The following is an 18,716-nucleotide window of genomic DNA, read 5'->3' on the forward strand; positions in this document are numbered from 1 at the left end:
CGGGCTGGTAAATTTTTTAAAAATAAATTTTGGGTTCGGGCCGGGCTGGCAAAACTTTTTAGAAAAATTTCAGGTTCGGGCCGGGCCTGCAAAACTTTTTTTAAAAAAATTTCGGGCCGGGCCAGGATTGAAAAATTAGGCCCGATGCAGATCACTAAATTCATAAATTTGACAATTTTTCTTCCTACTGCAAAAAATGACAAATTAGGTGCAGGTGGAATATTCATTTTTCAAAAGTATAATTTTAAATAAATTTTATTTAGATAAATAAAATCTCAAAACTCTGGAGAACATTGTAAAAGGAGTGCTTTGCTTTCCATTATAAATATTTGCATTTTATACAATTATATATCTTTGTTAAAGTCTTTAAAAAAAATTGAAATTGAGCCAAGCAAAACCTGGGATGGGCCTTAATTAAATTTCCATTGGGCCTGAAAATGTTGTCATTTGCAGACCTCTGGTGGTAAATGCATGGGAAAATAAAAGTGGCAGACGCATATCATTTATAAATGAATTCTTTGGCAGAAGTAAAAACCATTATGATCTGCTGTTTCCGATCTCATCCTTTAAAGGTCTGCAATGGGCAAGTTTTGGTGCACCTGCCTGCTCATTTAAAAATTTTGTAACTTGCCTGTCCAATGTTTAAAAATTATTATATTGGTTGATTTGTCGCCGGAGTGGCCTAGTGGGTTATGATGTATGCTTGGAATCAGAAGGTCCCAGGTTCAATCCTGGCAAGGAACCGTAAAAATTTTCATTTTTTTCTTCGATGACTGATGTGTAAAGACATATGGTAAATGAATTTCGGAGCTTAGAGATGACACCCCAGTCACCGACAGGCTTGAACAGCCTGGTGCTAAGGATTGTGCAATAAACTAGGCTTGACAAGGGGAGGCAACAAATCATACAAAGAACTATGGTGTTGGAATAAAGAGGTACAAACCACTATACAGGAGAAAAAAGCTCTATGTAAAATATGGTACAAATTAAAAAACCCTGATGACAAGACAAGATACAAAAAAATCCAAGAGAATAGCTACAAAGGCGGTGGCTAGGGCCATAGCTATGGCATACGATGACATGTATGAAGAACTACATACCAAAGAAGGGCAAAATACAAACAGCGAAAAAAGAATTCTAGGGATATAAATGGAGCTCCGTAAGTAATCAAAAATAAAGATGGGAAATTGATAATAAAGGAAAAAGAAATAATGAATAGATGGAAAGAATATTTTCAGGAGCTTCTCAACTTTAATCCCCACATACTACATCTAGATCAACACTCCCCATCAAAACCTTATACAACCAATAACAGAACAAGAAATAATCACATGCTTCAAGCATATGAAAAACAACAAAGCTAGGGGTCCAGATGATATTCCAATAGAAAGCCTTAAAGCACTAGGAGATGATGGAATACATTTCCTCACAAATCTGTACAATAAAATACTTGGAAACGAAGAGATTCCTCAAAAATGGAGGCAGAGCTATCTAGTTCTTTTCAAATATAAAGGGGATCCACACAATTGTCAAAATTACAGGGGCATAAAACTAATTTCGCACTGTCTTTAACTTTACGAAAAAATCATAGAAACAAGGTTAAGAGACATAATCGATATAGGAGAAATTCAGTTTGGCTTTATGCCTGGATGATCAACAACTGATGCAATCCACGCAATTAGGCAAATGAGTGAAAAATACAGGGAAAAGAACAAAAAGCTACAGATGGTCTTTCTCGATCTAGAAAAGGAAAAGGCCTTCGATAAAATCCCAAGAAAACTTATCTGGTGGGCGCTACGCCACAAAAAGGTTCCCGAAAAATATATAAGAATAATACAGGATATGTATATGGGCCATACAACAATGGTCCATAGCACAACTGGTACTTCAGCAAGCTTCACAATAGCCGAGGGAGTTCATCAAGAGTCGGCTCTCAGCCCACTTCTCTTCATAACAGTAATAAATGTATTAGCACAGTCTAAACCACAAACAGTTCCGTGGAATATGATATTTGCAGATGATATTGTGATACTTGCCGAATCCAAGGATGAAAGAAAGATTAGTGAGTTGGATAAATATCCTAGAAAAGCACGGACAAAAGTAAATAGAGAAAAGACGGAGTATATGGTGATAGGAGGAGATGAAACAGAGAGCATTGATATAAATGAATGGCAGATATCGGCAATTGAAAGCTGCAAATATTTGGGCTCCACTGTACAAACAAACTGCACAATAGAGAAAGAGATAAAGAGTTTAATCAAGGGTGGTTAAAGTGGAGATCTTTATCTGAAGTGCTCTTTGACAAAAGAATCCCGCACAAATTGAAGGGAAAAATTTACAGTTCCATAGTGCAACCAACTATTTTATATAATTCGGATACATGGCCAACCTACAAACTATGGAAATGAGAATGCTGAGGATATTGCTGGAGTATTAAGAAAGGATAAGGTGCGAAGTGCAAGAATACTAGGAATTTTAAAGGTATTGTCTATTAATATGATAATGGTGAACAGACTTAGGTGGTATGGGCACACACTGAGAAGGCCTATGAACTATATAGGAAATAAGGGAGAGTTTGGAAGTGATGGGCAAACGTAAAAGAGGAAGGCCAAAACTACAATGGGGCCATAAAGTAAGAGCCAATATGAAGAAATATAAATTGATAAATGAGATAGCATGAATAACATAAAATGGAGAGAGATATTGAAGGAGCTTACCACCAGAAAAGGTGAAAGCTAAAAAAAAATATTTTTGATTTGGCTCTTTATGTATTATTTTAATGATTTTACGTAAACTTATAAATTATTAAATAAAAATGATATCTATTAATAAATAGAAGTCAGTTGCTCATTTTGCCTGAAATATATTTCAAATTCATCTACCCATTGTTTTAAAAATATATTTAACCCTCCCACTCACCAACCCAATATCTTTCGGTTTATCCACAAGATAGGCGAGTTTGAGTTAAACTTTCATCTAGCAAGAATAAATTTTTTAGGTTTTAAATTGAAAATGAATGTATAACATTCATTTAGGAATATTTTTTTATTGAGCACATAAATATAATTTTTACAGATTTAATATAATGAAAATTCAAATGTTCCATATATTTATCAGAGCAGGCCCGGTCCGGGCTGTATTTTAATTTTTTAAATATACCCAGGCCGGGCCTGAAAATTTTTTTTAAAAAAAATATTCGGGCCAGGCTGGGCCGTATATTTTAAAACCAAATATTTTAAATCGCCATTATTAGCTATAAAAATCAAAAATAAATAAAATATATTTTAAAATAATCCGGGCCGGGCCGAAAATAATTTTCAAAAAATAAATCCGGGCCCGGTCGAAAAAATTTTTTAAAAATAAATCCGGTCTGGGGCCGTACAAATGGTACTTCTTCAGGTCTCTGATATTTATATTGAATAAATATATCAGAGACCTGAATATACCATCCATTTGCATAGCCTCCCCGGATTTATTTTTTAATTTTTGGCATGACCCGGTCTGAATTTTTTTAAAATATCTTATATTTATTTTCAATTTTTATATATAATATTGGCTATTTAAAATATACGGCCCGACCTGGGTATCTTTAAAATTTTTAGGCCCAGCAATGGTATATTTAAAAAAATTAAAATATAGCCTAACCCCTGTACCTGTATCAAAATATATTTTCTTATAAAAATGATCATCTTGAAGAATGGATCCATGTCATGAATAGATGCAAACCTATTCAAAACTCTGTGGATAACTATTTACCAAGGAGTACTTTGTGACTCCATTGTTAATAAAAAAATCGTTAAGGAAGGATCCATTCCCACAATCTAATAAATATTTGCATTTTTCCTATGATTACTAGCTGATGTCCCACAAGAATGATAAGGAATTTGTATTCTCCTTAATTTGATGATGGATAAATCAGAAATAAGCCTATATGAGGCAGGGGCGGACTGGCCATAAGACCCGGTGGGCATTTTGCCCACAAGGCCGCGAGAAAATGTCGATTTTGAGGCCGATCGGAGGAAAATATAAAAAAAGAGGCCGATTAGAAAAAAAAAATATTATGTCCATAATATTTTCTCTTATCATTTATTTATTTTTAATATCGCATTCCTTGAGAATTATCATGTAATTTACTATATATGAATGCATAAAATATTAATAACGTCGCTTGACGCTATACATCATTATCACGTGCTTTTCCTTGTTTTTTTTCGAATGAAGTGAATCGCTTCCTTTTGAGCTTGACTACGAGTAGAGGGTAAATTAAGTTTTAATTAATTTATTATATTATATTTTTATACATTAATTTATTGTAGAAATAATATAGCAAACTTTTGTTATTGTATTGTTCTTAATTCAAGAAAAGAAATTAAATAAAACCCAGGTATAATAATAATTTTAATAAATAAATTTTTGATCAATTTTTCTAAAGTTTCTTTTAATATCAATTTATTGTTATTTTATTATATTATTACTAACTAAGCTTAACTCAACGAACACAGATTGTTAAAATCTCACCTAATATTTTGATTGCAACAATTTACTAATCATTTGCAAACAAATCTAATTTAATATTTATATAGCTATTTTTTGAAATGTATGTAAAAAGTCAAAAGTAAACAACTTATTTATATTTCATAACCCATAGATAGTAATTAATGTTTTTTTATTATTACTGGCTGGTTCATCAGATTTTTATAAAATTATTTGAATTTCCAGTTCACATCTTGTAATATTTTTTTTAGCCTTAAATTATAAATTAATAATAATAAATTTTTTATATTATCATACATAGAAATGCCAAAAGGAAATTTAAGGGTGGAGAAAAAGATGTTGCTTGTCTCAAAGCAGCTGGTGCTGATCCAAAACAACTTAAATTATCTTTCTTTGATAAATCAGTACCAAGTATTTATAATACTAGTACTTCATATTAAAAAATCTATTATTTTAGGAATATCAGCAACTACCTCCCATTCACATCTACCTGAAACAACTACATTATCTGCAACATCTTCTTTTATTATTGCATCAGTTCAATCATTGCCACACCCACCTATAACTATATTACCAACCATTACAGCAGATAAATCATTCACACACCCTGAAAATACATTATCTACAATTACAGCAATTCCATCTTTATTATCCTCACACTTGTCAGAAGCAACTACATCAATACTGCCTTTAGATATTTCACAAAGTGGATTATCAGAATTGGATATGCATAAACATGAAAATTTTAAGCTGCAATTAACAGCTACTATACCACAAAAACTTGCATTCTTAATGCAACATACAACCAATAAATAGTAAATATGATAAATTATATTATCGAATGGTAATGAATGAAAAAATACCTAGAAAATGGATTACAATAGAACTAATGTGCAATAAAGCCAAAGCTGTTACTGCACAATCTGCCTGGCATTTGCAGTATGTGAAAACACTTTTACAACAGGCTCAACAAATTTTCGTCATATGCATTCAGTAATTAAAATACATGAAACAAAAGTACATATTAGTGCTGTCGAGGCCTACCTCAGATCATCAAAAAATAAGTCATTTGATAATTCAATTAGTATTAAAATATTAAATGAAAAAAATCGACAAATTTATAGCAATGTCCACATAATAAAACAAATATTTGAAATAATAAAGTTTTTAGGCAAACAAAACTTACCCTATAGAGGATCAAATGTTACTGAAACACTTAGCCACTTTTAAATGATAATTTGAATCATGGGAATTTCCTGGAAATGATTCGTAGTATATCAAAAAATGATCAAATATTAAGAGATCATTTAGAGAAGGCTATTTTAAAGAGCAAACGTAGAAAAGAAAAGCTTAAACTCTCTGAAAAATCAAAGGGAAGAGGTTCTCTCATAACCTTGTTGTCGAAAACAACTGTTAACAAAGTTATAGATGTTGTTCTTGATCAGATCAGGAATTTAATAAAAAAGGAGATTGGTAACAAACGTTTTAGTTTGCAAATGGATAGTACTCAAGACATTAGTGTTTATGATCAAGCAACTATTTGCCTACGATACATATATAATGGCAAAATAACAGAAAGGCTTTCACTTACAAAAGTTACAAACTCTTCTGGAAAAGGATTTTTTGATATCTTGAGTGAATGCTTTTTAAAACATGGAATTCAAATGAGAAATATAATTGGAGAATTATTTGATGGTGTGGCAAATATGCGGGGTGAATTAGTTGGGTTGCTAGCTCTTATTAGACAAGAGGCTCCAAGTAGTTTGTATATTTGGTGTTATAGTCACATATTAAATCTATGTATATGTGATTCATGCCATAATGTTTAAGGCAAAAATTTATTTGGATTGTTGAACAGACTAGCAACTTTCTTTGGTGAATCATATAAAAGAATGGATGCTTGGGTGAAACAGAATAACTCATCTGGCCAAAATAAGTTGAGAAGACTGCAAAAAATAGGAGAGACAAGGTGGTGGCCACATGAAAAAGCCCTTAGATGGATATATGGCAAAGAGAGCCTACTTCCAATAACGATAAGTGCCTTACAATTTATAATTGATAATAAATCATTTGAGGCAAAACCCTCACCAGAAGCAGTCTTTCATTGATAATTTATGTAAATTTAAGACTCGTACTTCTATAATATATTTAGAAATTTTTGAAATAATGGGGCCATTGTCATTATATCTTCAAACTAAGAATTTAGATATTTTATCAGCGTGGAAAATGATAAGATGCCAAGTCTTCTGTGGTATCTATAACTATTACTTCAATTCAAAATAAAGCGACAAAAATGGCTTCTAATTTAAATGGAACACTTTCATATTTAAAGCTCCCAGAGAGAATCTGGGTACAAACTGCTCTGCCAAAAAATCGAATAGGACGAGTAAAGAGAATATATAGTGACGAAGGCCAAGATGAACGTCCTCAAGAATCGATTGACCTTTATAGGGTCGAAGTATTTCGTCATATAATTGATCAAATTATAAACAGCTTGTCGGAACGGTTTTCTGCGAATAAAAAGCTTATTTTGAATGTGCAATATTTGCATCCAAGGCATTTTGAGGGTATAAATAGTAAAGGTATTTCTGAAAAGGCCTTAGAAAAACTGGCACAATTGGCAAATATATCGAGTGTTAAATTACGTAACGAATTATGTTCATTTGCCAGTGTATTTAAAGATTTAGTGGAAGAATTAAATGAAACGGACAATGATATCGTATGTATAAGTGAGGATTCTTATGAAGAAGATGAAATATTACAAAATAATAACTCAAAATTTGATAATAGATGTAACAAGTGTTTAATATGTGTGTACGAAATTATTAAAAGATACAATATGCATACAAGTGCTTACACTAATTTATTTTTAGCTTATGAATAATTTACGCAAGTCAATTGTGAGAGAACATTTAGTAAATTAAAAATTATAAAAAATAGGCTGAGACCAAATATAGGACAAGAAAAATTAGAAGCATTTTTAATGATGTCAGTTGAACGGGAACTTTTAGCGCAGATTGAACTAAAAGATATTCTTGTTTATTTGTGCAAAGGTTCAAAGTTAATGAGAGATTTATTTAAAAATTTATATTAATTCTTTTATTTAAATCTTATTTATATCTATTTACAATATGATCGGCGGTAGCAATTTTATTTTCTGTGCAATATTGTATAATTGCAATGATTTTTTATGTAAAATTAATTGATTTTATATATTATTTTATATTTAACATGTGATGTATGATTTAATTTTATAGTGCACTATTGTTGTATATCTAATATAAAATATATGTTCAATAAATATGATTTTAGATGTGCAATTTTATGAAATAAAATATATATGAGTATCATGTCATTATTCTTCTTTTTTTTTTAAATGTACATCGTTTGTACCTATTTTTAAAAATAAGTAGTTATAAAAATCATATAATTCAGAAGCCATTTAAGGAAACCCGGCCGAAGGCCGGGCAAAACAAAATTGGGGGTATGGAGGCGAAGCCCCCATAAAAAATGAGGCCGCTCTCACGAGGCCGTAGCGTCGCCAGTCCGCCCCTGATATGAGGTGTGAATCAGACCTTATTTTGATGAGAGTTAATTCCATAATTTTCCTATTCTTATAATATGTTAATGAAATATATATATACCTATTGCATTCAATATGAACAATTATTTGAAACAGGTTTGAATACACTTTTTTTAATATTAATTTCCTTTTTTTTTTTTAATTTTTATTATTTATGTACTCAATAAAAAAATTAATCTTGCTAGATGAGGGTTTTGTATATTGTTATTAAAAAAACTGATACTTACTAACAAAGGCCTAGAACTTCCTCTGAAATATAGTTAACTCAATCACTTTCCAATATGGATACTTTAAAAATGACATCTTTATTGGATTTTAAAATATTTTATTTTCTTCAAAAAATTGAATAATATAATATTTATAGCCAGAATAATCAAATTTTAAAGTTTTTATTTTAAAGATATAATTTTTCAAAGAGTAAAAAAAATTAATAATCTTCAAATATTTTTATTGGTAAAAACAAAGTATGTCTTTTTTAAAAATTGAAGTTTACAAAGTTAATTTTTCAAAAAAAGAATAATTTTTTCCCAAATAATTTTCAAAAAAAATATTAATAATATGTTGTGTAAAAAAAATGAAAAAAGTTTAACAAAAAAAATGATTGGCGTTTAATTATTTAATAATAAAATTTTCTTTCTTTTCTTCAAATCACATAATCTTAAACAATGGATTGACATTTTATATATATATATGTATATAATTATTTATAAAATAAGCCCAACGATGACAGTTATCATGGAAACATATTTTGGATTTGGACTTATTCAGAATGAGTCTTTTATAATTTGCTTCAAGAAATTGAAAACAAATTATTTTAGGAAGAGCACCACAGATTGTTTTATCATCAAGATACCAAATATTTATATCCAAATCAAATTTAGGTTTAGTATAATGGGTGAGATAATGAATACCATGTAAAATAAATGAGGACGTGGGCCCCCTGCTGGATTCTTTCGTCAATCTATGACATGTGGGCTGAATAAAGGAGTTATGTTACAGTAAATCTTTACAGATTTTGTATAAACAGGAAATTTGGGATAAAAACAATTTATGAATTGTTCACGAATTTGCTATTAAAAGCATTTTTAAAGTGTACTTTGATAATAGCATATTTTGGATATAATACAAATGGCATGTGAAGTTATTTTGTCTTCTCCCTTAACACCAAATCTTAATTGATAAGTATACTTAATAAGTTAAGACCCTGGGTTTTGACCCGTGGCAATTATTTTTGCTAATAATCTTCTAAATAGCCCATTGCAATGGGGTGGATACCACCACAGTGTTTGTGAAGGTTTGCTCCTATAATGGATTCGAATCTATGATGAGCATTTAAATGATTCTTTGAGATGAATGTAGATTTTATACGAAGTGAGAGGGCAAAAACCATTGCGTCTGGATGTGGAAAATTTGTTAAAATAATTGATAAATATCATAACCCACAAATCATATTTTTTTTATTCCATATTTTCCATAATATATATGACTTCTCTAAAAATTTATCGAAATCTTGGAAGTATGAATACGGACTATTCTGATTCATTCATCTCAAATAAAGAAAATTTATTATATCCATGAAAATTCTGATCCCTTCATTCTTGATGGGCTATCAGCTAGTAATTCTATAAAATCACAAAGGTTCCTAACTCAGATCATAGGCGCAATTTGTTTTTATACTTAATTTTATGTACTTATTTTTGATGTATGCTTTTTTCCATTCTAGTGTTAATTCAAAATATTTATCATTGGCTTAAAGTTTTTTTTAAAATTATTCGAGTATTATTCGTTCAAATTAATATCCGTATAAATGAATCGAACAGGGATTGAAATCAATATTTTTTTAATTGGTTCATTAAAGGATAGTTTCTGTTAAATTTTATCAATATAATATTATCTATTAAAGTTAAACCCAGTAAAGAATAAAGAGACTGAAATTACCTTGTTCTTTTGATAACACGTATAAAGCTAGTCCAGGTTATATGTCGAAAATGATCAGATAAAAATTAGCCTATCTAGAAATAAGCACTTATTCACCCCATCTCTATTTTTCCAGAAAAATTAAAATGATGCCCTTGCATTCGATTTCCTGTTCCCTTCCCATCAAAAACTTAGGCGGCGTCCTTTGGTAAAGTACCTTTTTTTACCATAATGTTTTCAATTATTTAAAAATAGTTTTCATTTAATATCAAAGATTCTTAACAATTCTTAAAGCGAATAAAATTCTTAATTTGACATACAATTTATCCTTTGTTATTTTTAGGACGCCGTTCCTCTAACCATTGGACAAGAATTTAGTGCTTACGAAGCTCAAATTTCCTTCGGCATAGAAAGAATTAAAAATACACTGCCTCATTTATACCTCTTAGCAGCAGGTTGATTATTTAATTAATATAGAATTTCATGCAAATCACTTTTTTTTGTAATGTCACAACTTTCATTTGTTCCCATAAATGTAAAGTGACAGTTTTTATTGGATTAAATCATTTCTATCACTAGTTTAATAAAAATATAACACATTTATATTTCGTTTTTTAAATATAAAGAGGATTTCATTGGCATAATGATACTAAATTTAGTGTATATCATATTGGGAAATGGAATCCATGGGGATTCGGAATCTCGGGCTTAGATTATTTACTGATGACAATTCATAAGGGTGAAAATGATAAGAAGTGTATTCCAGCATTTATAGAGTTTCAACACTGAATTTCAAGCAATTTTGCCAATTTATAGGTTTTTCATATAAACTAAATATTACACAATAGTTTATGTCCAAAATTGTTTGAAATAGCTTGAGTGCATTTCCGGTCAAAACAGATTTTCACAATTTAAGAATTGTCTCAGTAAATAATTTAAAATCGAGAGATTTCATATCCTCGTGAATCTTCCACATTCCATTACATTTATAAAATATTATGTGAATTTGAACTAAATTTGGTTTTTTTTTTAAAAAAGAACCACGCCTTCAAGCACCCCTGGTTAAAAGATTAATAATTATATGCTATTATTATTTGCTTAGCCTTTTATTTTATTTAGAATAACCTATTTTATATTTTTATATATAAATTATTATAATATAGTATAATTAATCAAAGTGTCTAGATATGAAAGTAAAAGTAACAATAAACTTAAATTATTTATAGGAGGAACAGCTGTTGGGACAGGATTGAATACTAAAATTGGTTTCGCCGAAAAAGTAACCAAGGAAATCTCCAATATCACAGGTCATTAATTACTTATATATAAAACAATGGCTTCATTTAGCCTACACCGATTTCCTCTCCATTGATCGGACGAATATTTTTTCGATTTAGATCCAGCCAAACATTGATTAAAAAATTCATTCACACCGGATGGTATTTGAACAAAATTTTCTTAAACTTCGGGCCGGACATGGACCTCATCAACATTTTAAATTATTTTGTTTTCCAAATACATTTAAAAATATTATTTTCAAGAATAACACCATTTCTTTTACCCCCGGTACTAATATTTTTATTTCAAATTGGACGCCGATAATTCTATATCGAACCGGATAAAAAATATTTTTAAAATATGATTTCAGATCGAACTCGGTTGCTTAAAATTATAGTCTTGATTAGTCGGATAAAAAAAATCTGGTTCGGACCAGAGATGAAAAAATATTTCATAACTTCATTACTCTTGTTATATTCATTAGTTTTTTTACGGGCATTGTACAATGATAGGTATTTTAATGAAAATACATAAAATAAATCTATAATTTATAATCGCAATAAAATCAATATAATAATCCCAAAAGGAAACGCAATTCACAATGACTCTCCTGATTGAGCCAATCATTAAAATAATGAAATATATCTGATAATATAACATTACACGAATGTATAAAACATATCATTATACAATCCGCATTAACAAAACTTATTATTATAACAACACTTATAAGGCATAACCTCTGCTTTGGTGTTTTTGTAACAAATTATTTTAAAAATTATAATTGAGCATCACAATCAAACTACAATATTTTATGTCGTTCCTTTATCCTTACAAATAACCTACCGATTTAACATTTCATCATTTAATAATATACGGTTAAACTACCATAGAATGACCACTCAAGAGTGGTTACATCAACTTGGGGTCAAAATAAGAAGAAAAATACTTATTTTATATTTTTTAAAAAATAGGTCTACCTTTCAAAACTGCACCAAATAAATTCGAAGCCCTTGCCTGTAATGACACGGTCGTTGAAGTCAGCGGCGCCCTAAATGTCTTAGCTTGTAGCTTCATGAAAATAGCGAATGATTTGAGATTTTTGGGTTCCGGTCCCAGGTGCGGCTTCGCCGAACTAATTTTACCCGAAAATGAACCTGGAAGCAGTATAATGCCTGGTTTGTGCATATTAATATATCAATACTTTATTATTAGTTTCTCTTATAACTTCGCTTTGAGTCGAAAAAATAATCTTTCTGAATCTTCTTCTATTTACTTAATTTTTTAAAAAATAAATATTTTTAAATTTTTTTATTACGACTTTTCCTAATTTATAAAAAAAAATACTTCCCTTCCTAAGAAGATCGAAATGGAGTCTAGAACCTTATAATAATTCAAAAATCAATGTTAGATCTTCCATTTATTAATAACTCTTATAATATTATTTATCTTTATTTTTTAGTTGTTACATGGGATAAATTTGAAAATAAGATTGCATACTTTTTGGAATATAATTAATATAAAAATCTTTTTTATTAATTAAATATACTATTTATAGTTAAAATAGCAAATACTTTTTTATAAATGACTTCTATAATTTATTTATCCAAAAATATTTTTATTTACAGGAATTTTTTTTTAAAATCAAATGCAAGGCAAAGTGAACCCGACACAATGTGAATCGATGACCATGATTGCTTGTCAAATTATGGGCAACCACATAGCCCTAACTGTAGGCGCTTCTAACGGTCATTTTGAATTGAATGTTTTTAAGCCCTTAATTATAAGCAACGCTCTAAGATCCTCTAGACTTCTATCAGATTCCGCTTTTACCTTTACTACCCATTGTTTGACTGGACTCAAAGTTAATAAAGTAAGTTATTTTGCAATCGCACAATAAGCTGTTATTTTATTTATAATTGAAAGTAGTGAGATCTAGATTTACCCCTATACAGTTTTTTTTATTACCCTAATAAGTGATAAGGTCGATTATTAATTTTTAATATACTCTGAGCTTATTTCGCTGTATTTATTATTACAGAAAAAAATATTAATAGTTCTATAATTTAATATTGATTATTTTAACTATCAAATAACTCAAGTTTTAATATTTTTCTCCCATAATAATATATCAAATAACTCATGTTTTAATATTCTTCTCCCATAATAATATATCAAATACGGAAAAAAATATTAAAGGAAAGGGTAGAAAAGTATTTAAAGGAATCTTTAATGTTAGTCACCGCTCTAAATCCTCATATAGGTTACGATAAAGCTGCAAAAATAGCGAAAATTGCTCATAGTAAAGGTATAACTCTTAAGGAGGCGGCTGTCGATGTATTGTCTTATCTTACCCCTCAACAATACGATACTTGGGTAGATCCCAAAAAAATGCTAGGACCTTCTTAAACTATAATTTTATGAAATCACGAAATAGATATGTCAATTTAAGACAAATATTATTTTTTGTTTTTAATATTTATTATTTTAATTGATTTGAATCGGGAAAATTTGTTATAATAAAATTTGTTTCTATTTATTATCACGCGATGACATAATTTGACGCTGATAACATTGAGACATGTTAGAAGCAAATGTATTTTTGATGGAAAATTCGTTAAATTAATGTCCAATTTATATTCTCCATTCAAGGTTTGTGAGAATTATTGTACAAGATTATATTTATTTTTGTAAATTGGGATAAACATAAGATTTCTTCATTGCGAGAGAATACACATTTTTACATATAAGGTTAGTCTAGTTATGTTCTATTTAGACTTTTTAAGAGGAACATAAAAAATATATAGATATTTGTATTATATTGTACAATTAGAATTAGGCTGCATTCAAAGTGGAGACGGAATCGTTTTTTACATCCGTTCCGTCAAAAGTCAATCTCATTAAAAATGATATATATTGATTTTCATTTTTAAAAAATTATAAGTAACTTTATAACGCACTTAAAATATGCCGAAAAGTCAAAATATTTTGACTATAAAATTTGTCAGATCCATTTTTAAGACGGAAGATATCGGAATGGATGCACTAAGAACATATATATCATTTTTAATGAGATTGACTTTTGACGGAACAGATGTAAAAAACGGATCCGTCTCCACTTTGAATGCAGCCATAAAATTTAAAAATAATCTCCAAAAAAAATATAGATAGAGAAGACGAGGGTTATCATTAAAGCTTCATTTTAAAAAAAGGTTAGACAGTATAGCGATCAGAGCTATAGCTAAAAAAATTCCTCGAGGGTGTTAAGTAAGTACCAATGTTTTTTTTAAATTACAATTATAGATCACATTAAAGTTAGGCTGCTATATCAAAATCAAAAGATATAATCCGCTTCGAAATTATAGATTGATTTTAATTCTTTTACTTCTATATATAATGATCGTAAAATCATAAATTGCAAGAGTATTTTGAATTGCATTTTATTTTTTTTGAATCACTATTAAAACTCCGATATTAAGACAGTCTTAGTTATATACTAACTCTGACTTATTTGTCTTTATTGATAAAATATGTATACATTTGATTAAAAAAATTCATAATATTATGCGACGAGTTTTATTTTTTAATAAAATTAGCAATTCTATTCTACAGCATTTATTCCCTATACGTTAATAATACTTTGCTTATATATTCCTTATATTTAAACCCTTTTTTGAGCATTAAAAATGAAGCTGTTGAATTTAATTAGATATGGTATGTGCGTGGGCCTGTTATATTATAATAACGACCCTTCCACTCAAGCTAGCAAAAAATTCACAACCCTTAAATTTTTAACCTGACCTGCCCATTCACGAAAGACAAAATACTGCCCAAAAAATTCATCATAGACTATTTTTTTTAAATAAGAATTGACTTTTCTAAATTTAAGAATTATTTTAATTAATATTTTTACACTTTTTAATTTATTATATATGACCTTTCACTTTTTATTCAACTATAATTCTACCTTCTTTATTTTCATAATTTAAAAAATTATAACATTGTTTGATACATTTTCTAGAAATTAAGATATAAGAATTTACTACCATACTCACATTTATAAATCAAACTAATTATTTAAAAGAAAAATGTCGATATATTTTTTTAAATTTTAGTTTTGTTCATTTTCCCTCAACCATTGGCTATAGAAAATAATCTTTACTAAATCTCTATTGGAACCTATTTTAAAAAGGAGGATTATATATTGTTTGTTATTCATTTTTAATCGATGACTTTTATAAGTTTATCCTGACATTTCTTAAAAGAATAATACGCTTCAAATAATCATTCAAGAATTCTCTAAGCGTTTAATATGAATATGTGATTTTTTAAATGTGCGTGATGAATTGGAAAATTTATAAGAGTTATTTGATGGGTATTCTAGATTTTTAAATCATTCAATATTTTGTAACATGATAATAAATATGTCTTATTTTTCTACATTGGTTAGATACTTGAGACTTTCAAATTAATTTAAAATCAAAACTACTTTATGTTAGCTGATAATTTTTCTTTTATAAGTTCTTTTTAAAAAATATTATTGTTATTTATTTCACCATCTAAAGTAGGTGAAATTTTATTAGTTTTTGTTTATGATAGATTAGTATCTGCATAAAAGAGGATATGAACTATTTGCCTCCATTTAAAAAAAATTGGTTTGAGGGGGGGGGGGGTTAGCGGGTAAATCTGAGGCATGTTATCTACATTTTTTTTAATGTGGACGTCGCCAAAAATGTATTATAGAGGATCAAACTTGTGAATCCGTTAAGGCAAAAAAATTAAGAATTAATTACGGTTTGTTTAGTAAATTTTATGAATCCTAGGTTTAGGGTCAGGAATATTTATAAGAATTTTTATAAATTATAATTGAATTATAGATTTTTGCACATAACCAAGAGACTTATTATCTCATCTTGAACTTGAACAATACAAAGGTTTTCAAAATTATAGAATTCTCTACAAATAAAATAATCATATCAAGAATTTACCTCTCAAATCTTTGAACAGCATCACTTTTTACCTTATATTTTCCGTATTATCACTCGACATTTTTTCTCAAATCGATTGCGCTATACTAATATTTCGGGATATATACGTTTCAAAAAATAATATGAAAATTATTATTTAATATTATGCTATAAAACCTAGTATATAAATGCAACATTATGGCTTATTTGCAAGGTAATGCTACGACTTTTGACGGCCCAGGGCGAAAATGAATTCAGAGGTCCATAAATACCCTAATTTACCTAATCTTAAAAAACTATAAATAAAGACCTTCGTTGCAAATGGTAGTGAATAAGCAACATGGATTATGAAATTGGTAATATTTGTGGTGCTATAAATATTTTTGGAAAAAAAAAGAATTATTTCACTATTGTTCTTCATTAACAATAATCGGATACGTTAATGTTGCAAAAAAACGGACCGCGTTCATTCTATATTTTAAAAATTGTTTGATATGCCAAATTAACACCATATTAGCCATTGGATTCCAAATATTTTTTTTGAATATAGAATAGAATATTATATAATTTTTAACAATTAATGGTTGTTATATATGGAAATTCAATCTTTTTGCATGTATTCCATGTTTTTGGATAATATACCTAAAGATTTGGTTTTCGTTATATTACTCCAAATTCATTAACTGAATAAATTTATTTTTACGTTCATAACTATGATTGCCAATTCATTAATCAAAAGTGTACATACAAAGGAGTCAGCTGTAGCACCAATGATATCATTTCCAGCCATAAAATGGCGCTACAACAATCTACGTTTTTAATGTATTATAAATCACCTATTTGGTAATATGTTAAAAAATTTTACCCCCCCCCCCCTAGTTCATTATATTTTTAAGAGTTGTTGAAAGATACTTTTAAAATGGATCGAGATACAGATACATGGTCTAAAATAATATCTAGATGCAGATATTTTAGTAGATACAACATTTTTATATCTAGATACTTGTATCTAGATCCTTTAACAACTCTGTTTTATATAAAAATTTGACCAGATTCATTAAAATTTATGAAAAGTTACTGAGTCTGTAATTTTTTTTTTACGAATTTTATCAGGAATCCAAACCGTAAGGATATTCGGTTCAGATTTAGATAAAAATAAAGGTTCAATGCTTGTGTTCTATTTGTAAAAATTATATCAGTTTTGTTTCAAGATATAAAATCCAAACTTTTTCACTATTAAGATTTACTAATGTTGTAACGAAGCTACCTTTTTTGAAAAAATGAACGAAATTCCTTATATTTTTGACGAAACATGAACGCGATCCTTTTTTTGACGAATTTTTACGTTTGTTGATTTTAGAATATCTTATTTTTATTCATTTGAAAATTAAAAAATCCGTATTTTTTAAGAAAAAATGATTACTTTTTAATCAGCTACATTTGATTTTTAACCTGCCTCTATAATTGTCCTAGTATAGATTATTAATTTGAATATTAATATTTAATAGATTAGCATAAGCATAGATGGTATTTCATCGTCATCTGATTCTGTAAACTCAGAATCAGGTGAATTAACATAACCATAAGCCAAATAAACTAATTACTTTACAGTAACATAATAAATTCAATGAATTAATTCTATCCTTCCCAAATGTAAAATGTTCCCAAAAAGTAAAATATCAGTTTCAAGTTCTAATTTAAAAAGAAAACTGATTGTAATATATACGATTTTAGATAATATGATTATAAGTATTTGTTAATAATTTGTTTTAGTTATATTTCATAGGTTTAAAATTATAATAATAGATACATAATAATCACATAGATATAAAATATTTAATATTTTTTAGAATTTATTGATTTTTAGTATTTCACTATTATTTTTAAGTTTTTATCAAGGGTTTTATATTTTAATAGTTGAAATTTTATGATATATACAAGTTTTTATATATTAAAAATAATAAAATTATATTTTAATAAACAAAAATTTTTTTTTTCAATAACTATTAATTGGGTAATAATAGATTGTGTTAATGCAAATTTTAAAAAAATTTATTAATGATAGTGAACACATTCTATTTTTTTTAGAAATGTTGACATTACTACTATTTACTAAAAAATGGGGATGACTAAAATACGCGTCCCCGAAAACTACGCGTCCCTACGCGTCCCCGGTCAAAACGACTTATTTTTATTATTATTAATAGGAAATCTTATTAAGCTTTATAAGATGAGTTAGAAAATGTTTTTTTTAATTTAAAAAAAATACGGTAACTATATAAAATTTACAAAAATTTATTTTTTTAAAAAATAAACTACGCGTCCCTACGCGTCCCCGGTCAAAATACAGTTTTTTTTAAAAAATCAAAACGGATTCATATTTAGCTTATTAAAAGAATACAGAATATGTAAATATTATATTTTAAACTATTTTATAACTTAGTGATTTTTTCAAAAAACACTTTTTTTTTCAAAAA

General features: G+C 28.3%; 1 protein-coding gene across 2 annotated transcripts in view; it reads left to right on the forward strand.

The window, feature by feature from the left end:
• Positions 1-13,811, forward strand: part of LOC135925575 (fumarate hydratase, mitochondrial-like) — a 28,476-nt gene extending 14,665 nt beyond the window's left edge. For both annotated transcript variants that reach the window (XM_065460974.1, XM_065460975.1), the window contains 5 exons: positions 10,338-10,449; positions 11,221-11,301; positions 12,247-12,450; positions 12,928-13,145; positions 13,472-13,811. In XM_065460974.1, the coding sequence (XP_065317046.1) occupies positions 10,338-10,449; positions 11,221-11,301; positions 12,247-12,450; positions 12,928-13,145; positions 13,472-13,681 (825 nt within the window). In that variant the 3' untranslated portion in view covers positions 13,682-13,811. The remainder of the gene's footprint in view (positions 1-10,337; positions 10,450-11,220; positions 11,302-12,246; positions 12,451-12,927; positions 13,146-13,471) is intronic.
• The last annotated feature ends 4,905 nt before the right edge of the window (positions 13,812-18,716 follow it).

Source organism: Gordionus sp. m RMFG-2023, chromosome 2 (genome assembly GCF_954871325.1).
Source record: "Gordionus sp. m RMFG-2023 chromosome 2, tfGorSpeb1-WG-v2, whole genome shotgun sequence".
Taxonomy (NCBI): Eukaryota; Metazoa; Nematomorpha; class Gordioida; order Chordodea; family Parachordodidae; genus Gordionus; species Gordionus sp. m RMFG-2023.